The 23,807-nt window shown below is 38.9% G+C and overlaps 1 protein-coding gene across 7 annotated transcripts in view; it reads left to right on the top strand.

Annotated features, from left to right (window-relative positions):
- SYNE1 (spectrin repeat containing nuclear envelope protein 1) overlaps positions 1 to 23,807 on the top strand; it is a 274,048-nt gene that overhangs the window by 169,173 nt on the left and 81,068 nt on the right. For 4 of the 7 annotated variants that reach the window (XM_075267635.1, XM_075267631.1, XM_075267632.1 and 1 more), the window contains 15 exons: positions 211 to 393; positions 1,704 to 1,841; positions 2,496 to 2,681; positions 4,022 to 4,144; positions 4,405 to 4,587; positions 5,787 to 5,930; positions 7,727 to 7,921; positions 11,232 to 11,372; positions 17,974 to 18,141; positions 18,635 to 18,796; positions 18,896 to 19,090; positions 19,384 to 19,557; positions 20,354 to 20,545; positions 21,121 to 21,168; positions 23,541 to 23,672. In XM_075267635.1, the coding sequence (XP_075123736.1) occupies positions 211 to 393; positions 1,704 to 1,841; positions 2,496 to 2,681; positions 4,022 to 4,144; positions 4,405 to 4,587; positions 5,787 to 5,930; positions 7,727 to 7,921; positions 11,232 to 11,372; positions 17,974 to 18,141; positions 18,635 to 18,796; positions 18,896 to 19,090; positions 19,384 to 19,557; positions 20,354 to 20,545; positions 21,121 to 21,168; positions 23,541 to 23,672 (2,364 nt within the window). The remainder of the gene's footprint in view (positions 1 to 210; positions 394 to 1,703; positions 1,842 to 2,495; positions 2,682 to 4,021; positions 4,145 to 4,404; positions 4,588 to 5,786; positions 5,931 to 7,726; positions 7,922 to 11,231; positions 11,373 to 17,973; positions 18,142 to 18,634; positions 18,797 to 18,895; positions 19,091 to 19,383; positions 19,558 to 20,353; positions 20,546 to 21,120; positions 21,169 to 23,540; positions 23,673 to 23,807) is intronic. The other 3 variants (XM_075267636.1, XM_075267637.1, XM_075267633.1) reach the window with 1 other exon arrangement.

Genomic DNA, 23,807 nt, shown 5'->3' with positions numbered 1-23,807 from the left:
CCATTTCTTCCCCATCCCCCTCCATAGAGTTAAATTTTACAGATTTGATCAGAGACAGAAAGAGCCAAACATGTGAAGACACATAGAATTTTCTTATATATAGTATATTACAAAGTTTATCTTCAGCTGAAGTTTAAGAGATGAAAACTTGATGGTTCATACCAGTGGTGTATTTAAAGATAACATATTGTAATACAATTTCTTATATAGATCTTATGTGAGGAACTCGACAAGTGCAACATAAAGCTGGTGGAACTGGATGCTGCTGTGCAAGACTTTGCTGAACAGAACCATACACTGGGAAAGCAACTGGTGGATAAGATAGGGAAACTTATTGAACTACAGCAACGAGCCAGCAAACAGGCTGAACACCGGGCAGGCAAAGTCAAGCAGGTACAGCAATGTGTTGTTATGTTTTCTTACCACATTTACTAGAGAAATAAACTGAAATAAGATGAATTCTTTATACAGTGACCAATGTATACATTTTTAGAAAAGGAAATCCACAAGAAAAAATTCACAAGAAATGTCCATTAAAGTGGATTAAGGATTTTTTCTCACCAACTACAATTATTCCCTATCCACATTAGTTAAAAAACATGGGACATATGTGGTGCAGTGGGCTAGAGATATACAGTAGCAGTGTAGTAGATGGGATTCAAAGAAGTTCACACGCTGCTAAAAAAAAACCTGTAGCACACTGCAGGTTTTGTTCACACAGCAGGTCTGTTTTGTGCTGTAGGTTCATCAAAAAAGCACTGCAGGAAAAACCGTGGTGGCAACGTATCACGTTTATTTCCTGCAGCGCTTTCATTATACCTAGAGGGAAACCGCCAGCATTTCCGTAGATATAATTGACATGTGCAGCATGTCTACTGCACATATATTTCATCATGGTGTGTGGATGGGATTTGCTAGAATCCATCCACTATACAGTGATTGTAAACCACCGCGTGGGGCCCCAATCTAACTATAAGGGTAGAACCCATAGCGAAAACTAGCCAATTTTGACAGTTTTTTGCCATTTTTTGGATTAGAATGATGTAGATTTTGCACTGACTTTTGCTGCAGATATGACAATGGGACATAAAACATTTAGTGGTATATAAAATGTATTTTTTTAATGTTTTATGTCCTCTAAGTCCACTGTCAGATATGGTGGATTCGTAGTTCAAATCTGTGCTGGAACTTCACAGTAGTCTACAGTGAATGCCTCAAAACCCTATTCAGATATTGTAGAAAAAAAATCCATGTAGATTTTGGCGCATGCTGCAGATTTTCCGATACACATTCCCATTATATTATTACGGTTTTGGCATTTCTGCAGGAAAAGTGACTGTAAAATCCGCAAAAATAAATGTTAATTACTGAATTGGTATATAACTTACGAGTACTTTCTTGTACATGTTCTTTTATATTGAAAACCTAAGAATAAAAGCTTGTTGAAACAAAATATCACAGATAATGACAATTAAAATAATATCAGTCAAAACAATATAATTTTTACCATTGTATGGGATTGTCTCATAAATGCAACCCCACAGCATATGTCCTATGAGCTAGATTACTCTAGGTTACTGTGGAGCTGCTCTTGTGGATGCGGACTATCAGCGAATGGATGTCAGTGTGAAATATCTGGTGTAAGGTCCGATGTCTTGACATAAATACTGATTGCCCATCTCTTATGGTATCACCACACATAGGCTGTCATTCACCTGGAGGAATACAATGAAATGCTAGAATTTATTTTACGTTGGATTGAAAAATCGAAAATATTAGTGAACAGTAATATCAGCTGGAACTCAGCGAGTCAACTTCGTGAACAAGCAATGACTCACCAGGTACTTTGTGACACCTTTATAGTTTTATTTAGTACTTGGATAGTGATGTGAATGTCAAAGTCTTCATGTGGTTTTATGCTTGTATTATTTTTTTTTACCCTAAATTCTCTGCACAAAAACAGTATAATATAAAGTTTATGTGAACCACGAAACTAGTATAGCACAATGGTACTTGGGGTACCAGCTATATTGTACAGATGATACCCTGCTCTAATAGCTAAGAGCAACGATGGTGGTCGTTTAACTCTTGAGATGCCACAGCCAGTTCTTACCAAGGCATTTAAGTGATTCCTCTGTCATCCCATCATCTCCACTATAATACGGTGGTTGTTATGCAGCCCAAGACCTAACAAAACCTTTATAAATGTATCACTGTAATCATAAAAAACCATCGAACAAAGATATATATATATATATATATATATATATATATATATATATATATATATTACTGCTTAGAGAACACCACTCTTCTAACACCACCAGTTTGTGACATGTAGTCCAACATGGTCACCTTAAAAATGCAAAACATCCTGCAAAAACAGCCAAGTCAAAAAAAAAAAAAAAAAAGAAGAAACTGAAGGAGTTAAAGATGAACCCTTTCCCTGTCTCAGCAGCTGCTTTCAACTGTATTCACACTTGTGTCTGTTCCAGGCGATGTTGGAAGAGTCCAGAGATATCCATAGTGATCTAGAAGCAATGAATGAAAAGATAGAATACCTGTCAAGTGTTTATCAAACAGAAGAGTTGTCTCAGCAAATGTCAGAGCTTGGCAGTCAGACTGAAGAACTACAACAAACAATAAAGCATCGCTTGCAGAGCCTTCAGGACGCAGCAAAGGTACAAACTCACATCACTCTGACACCCCCATCTTATCTGATTCTACAAAACAACTTCAGTAAAGAAAGCATTTTCATCTTATGATATATAATATATATATATATATATATATATATATATATATATATATATATATATATATATATTTGTGCAGCTTTATACTGTCCTCTGTCCATACTCATAATCAAGATCTTGCTCTTTGTTTATGGTTCTACTTTCAGAGGATATCTATCCTAAACTGTCATTGCATAGTTCTGCAGACGTTGTGTCCTGTGTGGGACATGCATTGTTTAGTGGATCAACTGGATAGCTGATAAGTGTGATAAGTAGCAGAACAATACCTGTACATCACATCCTGAAGTCTTTTAGCATTTAGTGTGATTTAGTGTGTGGCTTCCCCTGGAGGCCGAAGTGGTGGCAGCTCTGATTGGGAGTAGGTACAGGTGAGTGAAGACCAGTGTTACCTGTTAGAATACGTATATACTCGAGTATAAGCCTAGATTTTCAACACAGTTTTTGTGCTGAAAAAGCCCCCTCGGCTTATACTCGAGTCAGGGGGGGGGGGGGTCTATGACCAGCCACAATAGTAATGTATAGAATCTCCCATAAAATAGTGAGAAAAAAAAAACCTTTAAAGAAAATATAATAAAAAAATAAAATAAAAGTTCTAAATCACTCCTTTCCCTAGAACAAATATAGAAGTAGAAAATTAATGTGAAACACATACACATTAGGTATCCCTGTGTCTGAAAGTGTCCGGTCTACTGAATATAGGGTATCTGCAGGGGATAATAGGAGCACTGCAGATACCCTATATTCAGCCAGGCTTAATTCCAAGTGGGGGAAAAAAAACTCAGTCCTCAATCTCAGGGAAGGGGCAGACAGACAACCAAAACACCCCCTCCCCTTTCCCAGCACCCAGCATCTACTGCACCCAAAAACTCCGACCATTTTAATTTTTGAAATTTTCCAGTAGCTGCTGCATTTCCCCCCCTAGGCTTATACTCGAGTCAGTAAGTTTTCCCATTTTTTGTAGTAAAATTAGGGGCCTCAGCTTATATTTGGGTCGTCTTATACTTGAGTATATATGGTAATTGTACTGTGTGGGAGCAATAAAGGGGGAAATGTACTGTATGGGGGCCTGTAAAAAAGGCAAATAACTATGTAGGGGCTATAAAAGTGGACAGTGTACTCTGTGGGTGGGGACAACTAGGTACATCTCCTCCCTTCTTTGGAAAAGGAAAATCCTCACCACTAGAGCCTTGGTTTTGCAAAAAAATATATCAATGATTAATTGAGGAGACATTTTTGTGGACTAATAATATTGTGTCTTTCTATAGGATATGAAGAAGTTTGAAAGTGAAGTGAGAGCATTGCAAACAGCTTTAGAGCAAGCTCAGACTACACTGACCTCACCAGAGCTAGGACGATTGAGTCTTAAAGAGCAGCTGTCTCATAGACAGGTACTGTGCACATGTCATCCACCTAATAAAACACATACAGCTTATAGTTAATATTGTAAAGGGATCTTCCCATCTTATTAAGGGATGGCGCATTACATTGGGCGTCCAGGACATCTGAGTGCTTCTCCAGTCCTTAGAATGAAGGGACTTTGGAACTGGTTTAGTTTTTATATCAGATCAGCAATCCTGACCACCTGCTGTACCACCCTATTCATATGCCTTGAAGGATACACTATATACTATATATATTATCTTTACAGTACTTGTTATCCAAAATGGAGTCTCTAAAGCCAAAGGTTCATGCTGCCCAGCTTTGCCAAAGTGCCTTAAGAATTCCTGAAGAAGTGGTCACCAGCCTTCCAATATGTCGCACTGCTGTCAGGCTACAAGAGGAGACCAGCCGTCTTCAGCACACCGCCATTCAACAGTGCAATATTATGCAGGTGAGCACTTCCAGATATGATCTTGCAGATATGTGCTCTCAGATTGGTCCTGTGTACTGTATATATTTTCTCCTTTTTCTGCTGCTAAGCACTGGTGACCCTCTCATTCAGCTTCTCAAATGGTTTTCCTAAATACAGAGCTCAGTAAATCATTTTCTAAGAATGAATCTAATCCTACAGCCACTGCACCCTAATGTCAGTCCATCCAGTCTCTATCCATGTTAGTTATATCATATATATCACATCCTCTCAGAGTTATTATCATGGTGTCCTCATACAGCACATTTCCACCAATGTAAATTCATTCTTCACCTTCTTAATCAAAATTGTATACCATTACAGTATATGTCTCTGGTTGTACACCCAGGGAGCTTAAAGGGGTATTCCCTTAACTCTTGCTCTGCAGTCTCCAGGCTCTGTGCTCTCTTCACTTCCTGGATTTCTCGGCACATTGGTAGGCCGGGTTTCACTTGCTCTGCTATCTATGTTTGCAGTCAGTAATGGGGGATTGGTTGTAAATGCATTACCACAGTATAAAGCTGATGTGGAAACTGATGTAGCAGAGCTGGATTTGAGTCAGCTTGCATTACTTACAGAGGTACCAGACTCCTTTTCTCAGCCCTTATCAGCCAAATTCAATTAAACCGGCTGATAAGTGAAAAAGCTGAATATAGACAGCACAGTAATCCCAGAGCTCTCACCTCCCCCCTCCCCTATCTGAGGAGCTCCGTTGCTTGTCAGCCCCTCCCTCTCCCCTGAGAGCAGGCAGCTACATCACTTGGGAAATGAGCAGATAAGCCCAGTGGCCATAGAAACGCAGTGTCAACAATGAAGTGAATAAATTAAGATAGCGGCCAAACAAAGCAGTTTTGATAAAGTAATGTATTTAGGAAAAGTCTTAAATCCATATAACCTAGCAGTATAAATAGGATGCTTTTCATGGGACAACCCCTTTAATAGATGTAGTCTGCTATCGCTAAATACAGGTGAGTATCATAGCAACTCTACAGTACATACGAAGAAATATATGAAAATTTTCATTGGTTTGTTTAATTTTATATTGCTTATAACACCTAAATGCACTTTTTTTTGTTTGTTTTAAATGTACCTGGTAAATGTAGCATGTACCAATTTATGGAATAGAAGTTTTTATTTTTTTATACGTCAGTTTGGTTGATATTTACACATTTACCCTACAGGAGGCAGTGGTCCAGTATGAGCAATATGAACAAGAGATGAAACATTTGCAACAACTAATAGAGGGGGCTCATAGGGAGCTGCAAGACGCAAAAGTAACCACCAGCAATATCCAGGAATTACAGTTCCAGATTAAACGCCATGAGGTAAATTTTCTTTGTTAATGGAGAAATTTGGGTAGTTTAGGGCTAGTTCACACGTAAAAACCTCCTGGCTTATTTTGGTCCTGAAAAAAACCGCTTCCTAATTAGGAAGCTTTTTTTTGACATTGCCAGGCTTTTTTTGGAGCTTTTTTTTGTAAAAACCGCTTCCAAAAAAAGCCAGACTGTTTTCCCCTCCCATAGAAGTGAATGGGCTAAAAAAAACCGCTATGAAAAAAACCTGCGCTGTTTTTGCCTCCCATTCACTTCTATTGCTTTCTTCAGGCGGAAAACGCCTGAAGAAAGGTCATGTCGCTTCTTTTTTCTGCTAGCTGAAAAATAACTAGCAGAAAAAAAAAGCTAGTGGAAAAAAAAGCTAGCGGAAAAAAAAAGCTAGCTGTTCACATAGGGCTCCATTGTAAAGGGGCTGATTTTGAAGCGAAATCCGCTGTCAAAAAACTCCCCTTTGCCCACGTGTGAACTAGCCCTAAAGGTGATAGGCCATGTGGCTTTTGTCACAAAGCTTAGAAGTGTTTTCTCATTATAACATATCACCCAGACACAGAATAGATGTTACTCAACACTGATCATAACACCATCGATCATAAGAACAACACTGATTGTAAGACCAGGTGTCCTGTATCTACTTGTTTGAACAGAAAAATGGCATTTCCGTAGGTATAATTGACATACTGCAATTTCCAAAACCGCAACAGTTTTGGAAATCGCCGCATGTGTGCAACGCGTATTTTACATTGTAAACACGTTTTATTACTCATCTTGTACTCATCCACATTTACAGCCTTTATTATAATGTGGAGCAGCATTTGCGTTTCTGCTGACCCATAACTGACCCCTATTATAGAGAGGGGGGGGGGGTTGTTATTATTATGTAAGTGGTAAAATTTCAGCAGATTTCTTATGTAGCAGATGAGTTTAGTCAGCCCTGCTAGACAATATGAAGTAGATGTGCAGGGGCGCCCTGCCATGGCTGCAAGACAAGTGCAAAACATTGCAACAGCTCTCTGCTGTTTATTTGTGTAGTAGCACTTATTCCATGGTGCTGTATATTATGTAACATGATATTCAGTTACCCTTGGGAACAGGGTCATGGTGCATATGATAAGTTGAATGGGACTTCGGCAAGCAGAGCAGTGTATCAAATAAAAGGAGATAACCCCCATCATTGCCAATGTCCCAGGCTTTCAAAATGACTCTTAAAATCAAATAGCATTCTGTATCTAGTGAAAACATTTCCTTAGTGTGGCCCTGATGTGGTTAGGAGGAGATATACTTCAGCAAGCTGGGGAGTGTAACATATGTCATTTTAACCTCTTTGCTCCCTGCTGTTATCCACTTCTCCCCTCATTGTTTTAGTCTTGGCTTGGAGCTGACTGTTGCATTTTTCTGAGTTGTAGTCACCACATGACCTCATTACAGAGCGGCAGACACGAGCCATCTGGGGGCAGCTTATAGTCGTCTTTAATAAGTGCCCAGAATGTTGTCAGTCTGTCCCTTTATGTCGGTCTGCCCTCCTTGCAGTGCCATTTCCTTGTCTCGCAGTAGCAGCACTGTGGTTTCTCTGTATTGTCAGATGCAGGCAGGCTTAGTTCAGTTTCACAGACAACATCCTTCCTTCCAGCCAGTGCTGATAGATAATACACGGCTTGTGAGCTGTGATTTCATTGGCCAGGCGCTCCCAGTCTGTTTGCAAGGCTGAAACACAATACAGTGCAAGGCTGATTTCCTTCATGGCTGTTTTTCTGTCTTAAGTAGACTACTGAATTAAAATGTGTTCACAGGAGCTGGCGAAGAAGATCAAAGGCTATCAGGAGCAGATAGCATCCCTTAACTCCAAGTGCAAGATGCTAACCATGAAAGCCAAGCATGCCACAATGCTGCTCACTGTCACTGAAGTGGAGGGACTGGCGGAGGGAATGGAGGAGCTGGATGCTGAACTCCTCCCTGCACACTCTGCTCACCCGTCTGTTGTTATGGTAAGGCCTATGCTTGCGTTATCTGCTTTCCTATGAGCTACCTACGCTTCAGGCAATCCAGCAAGCCAGAGAACAAAGCTGCAGCCTCTCTGCCTTCCTATGCACCTGACGGTAGAGGCAGCTCTACTACTGAATGACCTCTACTAATAGAGAGATTTACTGTTGGTTTGACGTATTATGTCCATTTATTGTCTGGATACCTGGTTTGGCTACGATTGAAAATATATCATAAATATAATCAATTTCAAATTATTTTTAATCAAGGTGAAAACATTTATCCAGATGATAACATGTAAGAAAGATGTCTAAAAAACTAAATTGCACACGCAACATACAGTATGTTGTTCAGGTGCAGAAAATGTATTAGTTTATGTTCTCTTGTTCTCATTTTAGATGTACATGAGCTACGCATAATGTCTTCTTTGTTAGTGTCACAAGAAACTTTGGTGGATTTTTTTTATTTAGAGGACAGATCACGTAATCCCACAATAACCATGACTAGAGAGGAGACTATGTGTCACTTCACAAGAGTCCAAGAATATGATTCTGGTCACTTCCCCGAGACGTACAGTAGTCAGACATGTCCTTTATTGCATGTATTTTATCACATGTCTATGACTGTGCAGAGCATTGTATTATATTCTGTTATTTATTTACATGACATATAAGGAGAGCGAGAGTACATTAAGGCTTGGTTTCCATGCTGTATTTTTGGCTATGTTGGCAACACATATACATCCAGGGTGTTCTCTAGCACTAAATCCACCAAAGAGCACCCATTTCAGGATGAGGTTTTCATAAGCCCAACTCCCTTCCAGAACAGGCCAAGCCACATTTGCCAGGATTGTTTCTGAAAATTCAGAACAATTCCTGTAAATTCAGGACTATTGGGAAGTGTGCAAAAGGGGGCCAATGGCCTCTCTTGTCATGTAATCAATATACAGCTTGTTCTATGAATTCAATAATGTCACTTGTCATTTGTAGAATAAAAGATTATCTAATGCACTCATCACCAATAGAAAGCTGACGGTTGTATTTTATCAGTTTCCCCCCTTGTGAACACTGACAGCGACAAATCTCAGTCACTCCAATAAGGCTTATTATAGTTCTGTCACCCAAGTAGGGTCATTATTTCTACCTCTCGAGGTCTTGCATAAAGCTCATTCTAGACAGTGAAAGCCGACAACTTCTCATTTATCCATATGGACAGCTACTAGATTTGGCTGCACTGGTTTTACTCAGGAACTTAGTCAGTGGATTATCAAAGACTGGGAACTGCTTTGTATGAAGCATGAACTAATGATGTTCTTAAAGAGGTTTTCCAGGACAGGCTACCTTCTACCTTACATAATTCTGTCCTTATGTATTGCTTGAGGGAGGACTATTGAGACCTTAGTAAATAAGCATTTCAGCCTGCTGTGTCCAAGAGACAGATTCCAATAGACACCATGGTCAGAGATTGGAGAAGTGAATCAAAGCTTATTATATCTATATTTGGCAAGGAAAACAGTAAGAAAAATATGGTATAAGCCAACAGTGATATACATGAAGTGTACTCCATAGTACTGATGACTTAACATTCCATGCGAATGTTACCGCCAAGTTTTGAGGCACAAGTGAGCGTAGCATGTAGTGAATCTGTAAAATCGTATATGTTATTACCCTCTAATAGCTATATGTAAGAACTATACTATATCAGGGGTTTAGGAGCAGTGCCTGACCTATGGGTTCTCTGCATCATTCTCCAACCCTACACTCGGGATAACACAGTGTATTCGCTGTGCCATTTGTAAGCCTTTAGGTTTTCATGTCCATTCTCAGTAAATTCTCATGTGCTTTAGTTGACCTACTGCTATGTACAGATCAAATACGTGTCAATGCCTGGTAAATTCAGTTCACATCTGTGTAAAGTATATAGACTCTGCTGCTGTCTACTTCATGTATATGGTCAGGCACTGATAAATTCTGTTCATGTTTGTCATTTGTCATCTATGTAAAATCTGATCTTAATATGGGGATATTTTACAATGATATTTTTTTCACTTGAAAAAATCTGTTATTCCGGATACAGCACATTTGCTTAAAGGATTTTTTTTAGTAGAAAAATCTACTGTATCACAATAGTATACCCACACGGCAGATCCTGTATACCCCAGAAATATGAAGAGGATTGATATACTTCTCTACCAGCAAGGGATTAATATCCATATGGTGTATCATAAGTGGTTCTGCTAGGGTATTCCCTTTAATAGGGATATAAGTAAGCAAAGTTTATCTTGTGATCACAGTGGAGTCCATTTATCAAGATTTGCACTTTGTCCCTTTTAGTAATTCAGGCACATCATGGCAGGTCCTATGCACTGGAATTAAATCCTATGCCAGGTGAGGGCTGATGTAGATTTCAGTTTTATCTTTCACCATTTGTCTGGCATAAGTTCTAATAAATTTGTCGGACAGTAATCGTCCTCACCAGGCCTGTCTTCGTCTTTGCCCCACTCTGTTCACTTTTATAAAATTAACAAAACCAGCAGGTATGACAAAAAGTGTGCCACCAAGGCCTGATAAATGGACCCCAATGTGCATTCTGTTACGTTTCTGTCATGATTTCCATTATACAGTATAACTGGAAACATGTAGTGTAGCATGCAGCACTTTTTTCTCTGCCTTTTTTTTTTACAAACTCTACTTACTAGAGCCTCTGACACAAAGGAGAATCTAGTCTAAGGGAGCCTTCACACGATGTAACGCTGCACTCATTCTGATCCTGAAAACATGTTCAGAATCAGCGCGTAAAAAGCAGCTCCCATTGACTTGAATGGGAGCCAGCATACGTGCGTTCCCTATTGAAATCAATGGGAGGCTTTTTTCCTTATGATTTCAATGTGATACGCGCATAATACATTGAAAGCATAGGGAAAAAAGCCTCCCATTGATTTCAATGGGGAGTGCACGTATGCAGGCTCCCATTCAAGTCAATGGGAGCTGCTTTTTACGCGCTCATTCTGAACGTGTTTTTAGGATCAGAATGAGCGCAGCTTTACATCGTGTGAAAGCTCCCTAAACCTGCTAACTTATCTCAATATGGATTGTGCCATAAAACCAGCTCATTTCAGCTCTGCTACATTTGTAGTTCTTCATACTATTATGTACACAGATATTACCAGGCGGGTGGTCAGCAGGTCCAACACTTGTATATGTATATACCGTACACTACTTGTCATTTTATGTTTGTGATTCTGTGTCAAACCTCTGACTTCTCTCTGATCTGCTTGCTGTCCTCTGGGGTTCTTCCGGTGTTCTCCTGTGACAGATGACCGCTGGTCGCTGCCACACTCTTCTGTCTCCTGTCACTGAGGAATCAGGGGAGGAGGGTACCAACAGTGAGATCTCCTCTCCACCAGCCTGTCGGTCTCCTTCACCTGTGGCTAATACAGATGCTTCTGTTAACCAGGTATCACTATGTTGTATTTACCTGATGCCAGCAAGTGCAGCCCTAGATTCTCTGGACCCCTGTCATTGAAATCATTGTGGTCCATTACAGTATACAATGTTTAGTACCAAGCTGAATTTTGCCTTCTGCACATAAATATCCTGTTTCTTTAACAAACCTTACTTTTGCAAGCTGATTATTACAGAAATAGTCACACATATTTCACACATCTTCAGCAGTACTCAAAGCCTGTGGCTGCTGCACCATACATACAGATGTAATAAACTTCACAGTCGGTTAAAGTTGTGTAATCTTAGTGAGCTGAAGGGAGACTGGCAAATCCAAAATGCCTCCCAAACCAATAATAGTGCCATATAGGGGCCTTTAATATGAGCAGATATTTAACTTTGTGGCTCCAAACCAATGAGGCATTAGAGAGATAACCATCTCTTTATATATGCAAATCAGCCTGCAAGTGCACCAGGGGCGGGGCCTGACTTGCAAGATTCGCCTACTTCCAGCCACATGTACTCCTGCCCCTCTGGGGAATTGGTGCCTTTTCATCATGATTGACATTTTCAGCTTTGGTCTCTGCATTATGGCTGCCTTTAGGGAATTCTGGTAAGTCAGGTCCTGCCCCTAAAGCACTTGTACGCTAACTTGCAGATACATAAATAGATAATTATCTCTCGGTTGTTTCATTCTTTTGTAACCACAAAGATATCTCTACTTCTACTAAAGCCCTCCATGAGACACGGTTATAGGTTTAAGTGTCAAGTTAGATTTTGCTGCATTTGTACCTACAGCTTTGCAGTGCCTTTTGCCTCCTACTATTACAGCAGCTGTCTCAGGCATCACAGTATTTCTCAGGTCTAAGCCAAGGCTTTATGTGATCCAGAAAATCATGGGCTGCACTTGTCTGAGAGATTTGTTTTGTCTTTGTTATTTTCCTTGTATTTACGTGTACTGCATGATCACATTTTAGCTGTTTTATGTGTTATAATAATTTCATCGAACACCAACAGTCTGCAAAGAGAATGAACTTGTAGTTCCTAGCCATATACTGTATTAGGCTAGATCTGCATTAATTCTTTTTTATATTTGGTTATCTGCTATGATGAGTTTGGTTATTGAAACTGCACACTGGCCAGGTGTTGTGACTGAAATATTGAATGTAAAATTTGGCCCCATTATGACCATCTTAAGCAGTTTAGCTACTATTTATTCGCCTCCTAAATGTTTGAGAAGAACCAATGCTCCATTTCTGCCTCTACCTTCTGGTCTTCCAACTTTGCTAAGTCCTAGAAACATCACAGTGAAATTCCATTATTACAGGCAGTAGACTCTCCCACAAGAAATAGGTTAAACCAGCGGCCTTTAGTTAAACGGATTAGTATTAAAATGGTTACAGACAGTCCCTTGTTGTACTGTCTGAGACAAAGACACACTCTTATAATTGAGATTACACAGAAATGATTGTCATATTTTTTGTGGGTTTTTTTACATGCGTTTTTTTCATATAAGATTTAAATATTAAAAAATTGTAAGAAAAGTATTTGAAACCCTAAAAAAATAAGGTGCATGTAAGAGTAAATATTCACACTTAGTTTTTGAGGTGCAGTTAAAAAAAAAATCAGAAAGCCATGTTTGATTTTGATGTGGTTTCTATATGTTAAATTACTGTGTCTCACGTGTGCAAACTACAACTCTGTTGAAAATTTTGACAAAACCCCATGCAGTTTTTCCTATGCTATTTTAACTGCACGTCAACTTCTATGTGTGACTGTACCTTATATGTAATCTAATTGTTGGAACATGCAAAGCCAAACTGATAAACCATGTTATGCTCAGTGCAAGCCCTTAGGGGGACTGTGTGACTCAGTGTATTACTCTTTAGTGTCTTATACTGCCCCATCAGACCCATTGATTCATTTTTACCCAGTGTGTCCCATTGAATGTACCTACCATCTTATGTTATGAATGACTTTGACAGGCCCACCTGGCAATGGCTCATTGGCCCCCCTCCTGTAGTAAAAACGCCAACATCTATTTAAACTGTATGGCTGGCTTCTATGAAAGGCAGGACATCTCGAAGGCTTTCCTCACTATTGTTTTTTTATTCGGGAAGTTGTATTCTATGGAAGTTATATAATGTTGTTTGTGGTTATGGTATAACACTGTGTTACTAAAGGCTCCATTAGTATTAGTCCAGACACTGAACTTACACAATACACCCAGGGCCCTATGCATGTGTAGTGCAGGCATGGCATACAAATATAGTCATTCGTACATCCATAGAGTTAAAGAGTTGCGTCTTTCTCCTTACCACTATGACACTGCCAACTTTCTCATCTCCAAATGTTGGGTATGAGCAGACATGTTTATGTAAATATATCTATGCATAGGCTTTTTAAATGCCTCATATATGGTGTGTCTATGCTCTGTATGTATGTTGCCACAAACAACAGATCCAGTTTTGAAAACATTTTTTGTATATATGAATAAAATATATGGAGCAAATCCCAGCCACTAATATACATAAGTTAAAAAATGCCAAGCATGTGGTCCTAGCCCTAGAATTTGCCCTATGTGAAATGGGCCTAGCCTTAGAACTTTCCCTGTGTGAAGGTACCATATATACTCGAATACATATAAAAGTAGTGAATTACTGTAAAACAATTACACATTAGGTATCCCTGTGTCTAAAAGTGCCCGGTCTACTGAATATAGGGTATCTGCAGTGCTCCTGTTTTGCCGGGAAGGGGTTAATAGGAACACTGCAGATACCGTATATTCAGCCAGACTGAATTCCAAGTGGGGGAAAAAACCCAGTCCTCAAGCTCAGGGAAGGGGAAATCAGACAACCAAAACACCCCTTCCCCAGCACCCAGCAACTACTGCACCCAAAAACTCCGACCATTTTAATTTTTGTAATTTTCTAGTAGCTGCTGCATTCCCCCCCCCCCCCCCCCCAGGCTTATACTCGAGTCAATAAGTTTTCTAAGTTTTTTTGTGGTAAAACTAGGGGCCTCGGCTTATATTCGGGTTGGCTTATACCTGAGTATATACGGTAATTCCAAGGGAAACCTTTTAGGTCTCTGCAATAATGTTAAACATTTTTTTTCCTACTTCCTTAGTTTCCTGTATTTGAGAATTTGTTCCTTTAGATCTAGTTAATTCAGTGCTGTAGAGTCGGTAGGACAAACTCTGACTCTATTGTTCCACTTTCTCCAACTGCTGTTCCATTTCCTTCATAAATGGCTGAAAATCTTGGTTTGACAGAAGGAGTGACGCTCCTCTAATTTACTAAAAGGCTAATGATTGAATTCTTATGAAAGTAAATATGCAACAACAAATGATGCAACTTATTAATTACACAATATTAACAATTATGTAATATAAATAAGTATAATGAAATCTTTTATTTCCAACTCTGACTCTCACAAAACTGTCCTTGAATCCACAGCCATTGTTTTGTTGCTGTATCATGTACAACATAATTGGCTTTTTATCAGACACACAAGAGTGTCTGTGTCCATTTACTTTGCTGCAGTTAATGTCCGTTGCTTTCATCCTAACAGAGATTAGCAATAGTAGTGTGAATATCCCTTAAGGGTCCATTCACACGGAAGAAAATGGTGAGGTATTTGTTGTGTAATTTCTAGCATAGAAAGGGCTTTTTTTTCAGTGCTGAATCTGAGGCGGATTCCACACCAAATTCAGCACCATTTTCCTCTGTATGAATGCACTCTAAGGCTGCATTCACACCGAGTAAACGCTGGCGTTTTTTGTGTGTTTTTTGCACATAGCGCCGCGTTTACGCCGCGTAGCGTCGCGTTAACGCCGCGTATACGCCGCGTTAACGCCGCGCTATTTAGCGGTGGCGTTGCCCGGCGTTAACGCGGCGTATACGCGGCGTTAACGCGACGCTACGCGGCGTTAACGCGGCGCTATGTGCAAAAAACACACAAAAAACGCCAGCGTTTACTCGGTGTGAATGCAGCCTAAGAAGTACCGAAAATACATATGATATATATGACAATATAACAATTCTCCAGGATGCAGACAAAATAAGAATTATGGTAATCCCCTAACTCAACCCCTTACAAAAAATAAGCTGGCCACTGAAAAATAGAAAATAGTCAAATATAGTAGTGCAGTGGTTCTTAACCTTGTTTGAGGTACCGAACCCACCAGTTTCATATGTACATTCACCAAACCCTTCTTTAGTGATAAATCAAATATGATTTATTTCCAAATTCAAGACATAGGTACAGTCCTATGAAAAAGTTTGGGCACCCCTATTAATCTTAATCATTTTTAGTTCTAAATATTTTGGTGTTTATAACAGCCATTTCAGTTTGATATATCTAATAACTGATGGACACAGTAATATTTCAGAATTGAAATGAGGTTTATTGTACTAACAGAAAATGTGCAATATGCATTAAACCAAAATTTGACCGGTGCAAAAGTATGGGCACCTCAACAGAAAAGTGACATTAATATTTAGTAGATCCTCCTTTTGCAAAGATAACAGCCTCTAGTCGCTTCCTGTAGCTTTTAATCAGTTCCTGGATCCTGGATAAAGGTATTTTGGACAAACAATTCAAGTTCAGTTAAGTTAGATGGTCGCCGAGCATGGACAGCCCGCTTCAAATCATCCCACAGATGTTCAATGATATTCAGGTCTGGGGACTGGGATGGCCATTCCAGAACATTGTAATTGTTCCTCTGCATGAATGCCTGAGGATTTGGAGCGGTGTTTTGGATCATTGTCTTGCTGAAATATCCATCCCCGGCGTAACTTCAACTTCGTCACTGATTCTTGAACATTATTCTCAAGAATCTGCTGATACTGAGTGGAATCCATGCGACTCTCAACTTTAACAAGATTCCCGATGCCGGCATTGGCCACACAGCCCCAAAGCATGATGGAACCTCCACCAAATTTTACAGTGGGTAGCATGTGTTTTTCTTGGAATGCTGTTTCTTTTTGGACGCCATGCATAACGCCTTTTTTTATAACCAAACAACTCAATTTTTGTTTCCAAAATGAAGCTGCCTTGTCCAAATGTGCTTTTTCATACCTCAGGCAACTCTATTTGTGGCGTGAAGAAATGGTTTCTTTCTCATCACTCTCCCATACAGCTTCTATTTGTGCAAAGTGCGCTGTATAGTTGACCGATGCACAGTGACACCATCTGCAGCAAGATGATGCTGCAGCTCTTTGGAGGTGGTCTGTGGATTGTCCTTGACTGTTCTCACCATTCTTCTTCTCTGCCTTTCTGATATTTTTCTTGGCCTGCCACTTCTGGGCTTAACAAGAACTGTCCCTGTGGTCTTCCATTTCCTTACTATGTTCCTCACAGTGGAAACTGACAGGTTAAATCTCTGAGACAACTTTTTGTATCCTTCCCCTGAACAACTATGTTGAACAATCTTTGTTTTCAGATCATTTGAGAGTTGTTTTGAGTAGCCCATGATGCCACTCTTCAGAGGAGATTCAAATAGGAGATCAACTTGCAATTGGCCACCTTAAATACCTTTTCTTATGATTGGATACATCTGGCTATGAAGTTCAAAGCTCACTGAGGTTACAAAACCAATTTTGTGCTTCAGTAAGTCAGTAAAAAGTAGTTAGGGGAATTCAAATCAATAAAATGATAAGGGTGCCCATACTTTTGCATAAATTTTGGTTTAATGCATATTGCACATTTTCTGTTAGTACAATAAACCTCATTTCAATCCTGAAATATTACTGTGTCCATCAGTTATTAGATATATCAAACTGAAATGGCTGTTGCAAACACCAAAATATTTAGAACAAAAAATGATTAAGATTAATAGGGGTGCCCAAACTTTTTCATAGGACTGTATATGGTTTTTTACTGATACACAAAATGAACCGTGTATATGGCCTAGGGTTAAGAACCACTGTAGTAGTGGTAGTGATAATAACAACTATAGCAATTGCCCCAAACCAAATAAAGAAAGCAAAAAAAGAATGTGACAGGTACTAATTCATATAACGCAGTATAGGTAGATAATGCCCCACCCATATCCCCACAAGATGGCGGCTACCTGAGGGATCTATTGAGTGAGCGTGAGCAATTCAGATTATAAATATATACAGTATTAAGCAACAGATGTCAATTCAGCCCTACAATAGCCCTGCACCATCCTTTCTCTAGGTTCCTACCTGTGCCTGGTTTCAGTTTTAAGTGGAGACCCAATCTACTTAAAAAGTGGTTACACGTGGAAACTAGATATAGACTATAATGGGGTCCGCTGGGCTTCCACCCTGTTTGCAGGACTTTTCTCTCTGCATTTTTCATTCAAATTCGAGGACAGAATCCCCGGAAGTAGAGTGAGCGCTGGTGTGAATCCAGCCTTAACATATTTATGCTTTGTAGCATTTGGCTAAACATTATATTGCAATGTAATAACAATATTAAGATCACAAAAAGGGTTCAGCAAAGTAAAGGTAAATAAAAAGATTTAAAATTCTAAAATTGTATTAAAAAAGAGAAAAAAGTGTTGTTTGGAGCTTCAGGAACTAGTGTGCATGCTTGTGGTATGTGATCTGTTGAAAGTACTATGTTGTGCTTCATGCTCTTAGGACATTGCTTATTACCAGGCCTTATCTGCTGAACAATTGCAGACAGATGCAGCCAAGATCCAACCAAACACAACTTCCCCTCAAGAAATGTATGAGCCAGGGATAGAGATTGCTGCAAACGCCAAACTAGATGATCTTCAGCGCTCTTGGGAGACCTTGAAGAACGTGGTAGGTTGCACTATACAGTATGTAAACTTTACATTACATAACATTAAGAGTCATTGATGTCTACACTGTATGAATCTGGAATCATTATTGAAATGATCCGTCAGAATTGAAATGATCCGTCAGTATTGAAATGATCCGTCAGAAATGAAATGATCCATCAGAAATGAAACGATCCGTCAGAAATGAAATGATAGCTGTTCCTTTCTAGTAGCTTTTTAGTTTATTTCCAATGCAAAGAAATATGTTGAGCATCTCTTTCAGAATGGTGCAATAAAGTGCAGGATATTTACATTTCTGGTTATTTCACCTATTTCCAGTGAGAGATATAGTGCAAAGTTCCTAAGACACTTTTTTGATCTTTTCTACAGTTTCTTTCTTTAATATGTGAAATATAAGTGTTTTAGGAATATGTTTATTTTTAATACGATGTGTTGTGTAAGTCCTTTTACTTGTTTGGTACTGAAGTACAGTATGTTCTGTATTGCTTTTTAAGATTAGTGAGAAGCAGCGTACTCTATATGAGGCCCTTGAACGGCAACAAAGGTACCAAGATTCTCTTCAGTCTATTTCCACCAAAATGGAAGCCATTGAAGTCAAGCTGAATGAAACTCTAGAACCCTGCAAAACCCCTGAAAGTCAGATGGCCGAGCACCAGGTAGGTCAAATTTTCATTTAATGTTTCACAACACATGTAAGATACAAATACAGTTGATTCAGTCTATCAAGTTTTACCTTGGTTCATTCTGTTTTTTAGGCTCTCATGGATGAGATCTTAATGTTACAAGAAGAAATCAGCAAGTTGCAAGCTTCTTTTGCAGATGAACTAGTATCAGAATCCTTGGATTCTGAGACAGCGGATCAGCTAGCCCTGCAGTCCACGCTGACTGTTCTGGCAGAGAGAATGGCCACCATCAGAATGAAAGCTTCTGGAAAGCGGCAGCTACTAGAGGTAATGTACAATTTCACAAAAGCGATGTACATATGCATACAGGAGTCCTAATAATTTGTCAGGAAATCCATATATTTTTATATTGTGTTTTTTAACATTCTAATATTATAGTAAAGTGTTTTGTGATTCGGTACTCTGCTTGGAAGTGTCCCACATATTGTAACTATTGAGATAAAGGTGAGTTTGTCTTTATAACTTGCAGTGCAGTGGGTTCAGATCAGGTTCTTCCTGCTAGAGGAAACAGATTTCCAGTAATGTTTTCCAGTAATGTAAGCAACTTATTACACCATTAGGAAAAACTGAGTGAACAGCTTGAAGAACAGCGCCATGAACAGGCCTTACATAGATACCGCTCTGAAGCTGATGAACTGGATGAGTGGCTGCTAGGTGCCAGGGCTACCTTGAACAATGTGTTACGTGCATTCGAAGAACCCATGGACATGGAAGCTCAGCTCATTGATTGCCAGGTACAGACAATCTAGTCGAGTACTTGTATATATGATAAGATTAGAACAGTATAGCAAAATTTCCAAATGTTAATGATAAAAAAATGCTTTGACTCTGCTCTTTTGTTACATATAGACATGAACTTTCAATAAAAAAAAACACCTTAGACTGATATAAAATAATAAAAGTCATATTCAGTTTCCCAATCCTCTGCCTCTCGTGATCTCTGAAAGTACTTCCCATGCACATGCAGCAGGTGTAGCCAGACATGGCTGGACAACCCCTTTGGAAATCACATGTACGGTGTTTTAGATTGACTAAAACATCCAGATTCCTATCAGAATCTATATTTTTTATTATAGACGTTGCAGAACTTTTTGGGAAGGTATAAATCACTTCAGTGGTTCATGAAAGGATACCCAATTACAGATCTGTTTATGCAGGTTAATCTGTAAAGCGGATTATGTAGATATACTCAGAGTCATTCACAAACCTCTGAAAGCCAGGAGCTTATCAGTGTAACCCATGGCTCCCTTGTAGAAGAGAATACTGGTGATCAGAATGTGTTTTGTGCAGACAATCTACTAGAAGACTGATGCTATGTGACATTTTTATTAGACACGTCAGATTTCTAACAAATTCCAACCCTGGTCTTCTCACATGGTGAACACTTCATGGATCTCCAGCAAAAAATGACTTTTATTTCTTTTTGGATTAGTTGGTCAGAGATGGGCTTTGGCAGCAAATTGGCGATGTTGCCAAGGATCCTTGTTTCCTAAAATGTTTGAATTTTCATCTTTGTTTTCACTGCTGCAGAACATGTTGTTGGAGATTGAACAGAAGGTGGTGGCTCTGTCCGAGCTCTCGGTGCACAGTGAGAACCTACTAATGGAAGGAAAGGCCCACACCAAGGAAGAAGCCGAACAGTTAGCCATGAAACTGAGGACATTAAAGGGAAGTCTTCTAGAGCTACAAAGAGTTCTTCAAGACAAGCAAATCAGCATTCAGGTACATTTATGGTTGCTGGTTTGTTTGTTCAATATTATTTGGGTAATGTAATTTGCATGTGGTAAGCTTTTCCTCTTGGTAAACTTTCTGCTGTAAAATTAGGAATTTTTTATTTCTAAACACAAGACTGTCTTAGTAATATAAGAGTCATACTGTGTGTTGGCACATCACACTGAATGCTTTGTATGCAGGACATCCTGTGTATATGGACTGTTACTACCTTATAAGACGTGTTAAAGTTATGCAATCATTTTTGGACCAGATATGCTGACAAGCATCTGTGAACAGGCTGTTATAAAAAGAGAGTTCTCACTATCATCTGATAAGAAATCCCTGGACTGAAGTGATTCATTGACTGGGAATCACCAAAGTAGCTGCTGCCTTTATCTTGACATGTTACTGTATGGTCCAATAGCATTCAGGGCAGATAAAAAAAAAACCTCCCATAGTAGTACTAGTAAAGTACAATACAATCTGCACATAAAGCAGCACAATATTGCTTGTCATGTTTATGGCAAATCCTACTTGACAGTATATCTCTTTAACAGCACTTTTATGTCTTGTTTGTTCCATAGGCTAAGCTAGCATGGGGCGAGATGAAAGCACACATGAAAGCAGATCATGTAATATGTCTGTTTTTTGGTTTGGGGATTGCTTGCAGTGTGATCTTTTTTTATTTCTCAGGGTGTGCTGTGCAATTTATGCCTTCAATCAATACTAATATTATCTCTTACCTAATCACCTAATAACCTAAGAAAACTGATTATTCATTTTAAATATTTTTATGAATCAAATTTACAGCAAAATTGCATTTTCTCTGTTGCTTTTGTGTTAAATTTTATTATATATAATACAGTGCAAAGTACTGCGTGCTCAGTAGAATTGAGATTTTTACGTCCTTTTTTTGTCTTTCAGTATATGTAACTAGTTTTTCTACATCATTCAGAGTATAGTAAGCATTTAGTCCACCTCTGCCCAATATTCTGCCCAGCACACTCTGCTGCTTATTCCTAATCTAGACCAAGGCAGCCATCAATAGTAACTGGCAGCTGGTTATGCGTCTATGTGGTTTGTATATAGGTAGTAAGTAGTGAGCTGAGCATAGTTCTGCTTCTGTATGGTAGCCATATTATACATGCATTTATAGAAAGTACATGTATAAAATATATGAGGATTTGTCGAAAGTTTAATAAAATAGTAATATTAAATTTTAGATTGTAACCCATGCGTTGTCTAAGGGAACGTTCACACTACCGTCGGTGTCCGACATGTAGTGTCCGCTCCTAGTGTCCGCTCAAAATCTGTCACGGACACTAGGAGCGGACACTAGCTGTGTCCGTGACACCTGTCATTTATTTCAATGGGCATCGGGTGCGGTTTTTTGCACTCCGTGCCTGTCCTTTCCTGTCCGCAAGTGAAGATGTCCGACTTCTCAAGTGGACAGAGGAACCCTTGAGCGCCCCCTTGAACGCCCCCTTACAGTTTTCCCTATCAAATTATGTAGATGTTTACCACAATTTATTAAAAATAAACATCTACCCATCTTTCCTTGAAATTGTGTAAAATCTATTTTAAGTAAGACCCGTACTGTCTTTCAAGTCTTCAAAAGGATTCTATAAAAGTAATGTGTTCTCTTCTGACTCACGTCACATAATCTAAATTGGATCCTCTGACGTGAACTTGTTAAGTGAGTGACAAGATTAACGTGTTTATACTACAGCAGGAGCATGCAGGATGAGCTGTGTATATATCAACCACAACCGTATAATGCTCACTATATCATACCTTGTGTCACTTGGCTAGGTATACATATTTAATATAGAGCGGCTGAAGTAGACAATGTCAGGGACGGAAAGGTAGATGTCAACAGGCCCGATACATGCCCGATGGCAGCATATTTCTCTACACTCTTCATTCACAACACATGCATGCCGCTAGTAAGATTCAGTCAAGTGAAATTAATGGCAGCTAAATGGAAGATACCGGGGAAAGTCAGTTGGACATCTTGGATTTCAACATGCCTGATATGTCCGTTCTTGGGGAACTTGTCGAGAGCCCGGCAGCTGCTTTCTTCCCTTACAATAAAGCCAAGCCTTTATGTGTATGAGACACCCAATGGTGATCAAGCAAAACTGATGAGCAATACTCACTACAACACATCTTCTTATCCAAAAAAAAATAAAAAAAATGCATTGTACAGTTAGGCCAAGGCCTGCAGAATTTACTGGAGTCAAATTATAAAGCGAGTTCTGCTACAAGACATAGTGGCAAAAAGTGTAAGGCTTTGGAATCAGAATCTAAAATGAAAAACAACCCTAATAAGTAAAAATATTGCGCACACAAAACAACCAATATTTACAGTGCACAGGTTTGTAAAAGCATATATTAATACAGTAAATGAAAATTTATACTGAAACATCTTTGAACATTTTTGCCTAAAGAAGATTTGTCACCAAGTACAAAATACTAAACGCCATACAACATTTAATTCTTAATGTGCTCATGATCAATTTGGCGTTTTTATTTATAAAATCCATCCATCCATTTAATAGATATGAACCCTAGAAGATTACATGTAAATTGGCTGTTATTGCCCAGGTGGGCGGGAACCCTTTATTCTCTATGAGAAAAGCAAAAAGGTTCCCGTCCACCTGAGGAATAAGTTTACATATAATCTTTCAGGGGCTGTATATTTTGAACAGGTGGACAGATTTGAGAAATAAAAATACCAAATTGATCAGGAACACAGAGAGAATCAAATGATATATAAAATCTAGTATTTTGTACTTTGTGACACATCCTCTATAAATGAAATAAAGAGCAATGTGTTAGCATGTGTATTCAAATACATGCTATCTTTTCTTGCATGATATGAAAATGAAAATATATATCTACTATTCTGACCTTGCCGTTATTTATATCTGCATTCATTTTTGTTGTTGTGTTTGACATACGAAGTGCTGGTCTTCTTATTATTCTGTTTACATTTGATCAGGGGACATTCCATGAAAAAGAGGAGTCTGAGTCCGAGCTATCTTCTTCACAAAGTCCCAGTGTCCAGGAATGGCTGGCTCAGGCACGCAGTACCCGTTCACTACAAAAGCAGAACAGTCTTCAGAAACAAAAGGTGAATGCTCTATATATATATATATATATATATATATATATATATATATGTTTATTTATACACTTTATTGCTATTGCTATACATGCAAGTCTCTAACATTTAGATCATCCTAACTACTCATATCATACTTTTTTT

Source organism: Leptodactylus fuscus, chromosome 3 (assembly GCF_031893055.1).
Source record: "Leptodactylus fuscus isolate aLepFus1 chromosome 3, aLepFus1.hap2, whole genome shotgun sequence".
NCBI classification, from domain to species: Eukaryota; Metazoa; Chordata; class Amphibia; order Anura; family Leptodactylidae; genus Leptodactylus; species Leptodactylus fuscus.
The sequence above is the reverse complement of the archived record's forward strand: the minus strand, read 5'-3'. Positions and strand labels throughout refer to the sequence as shown.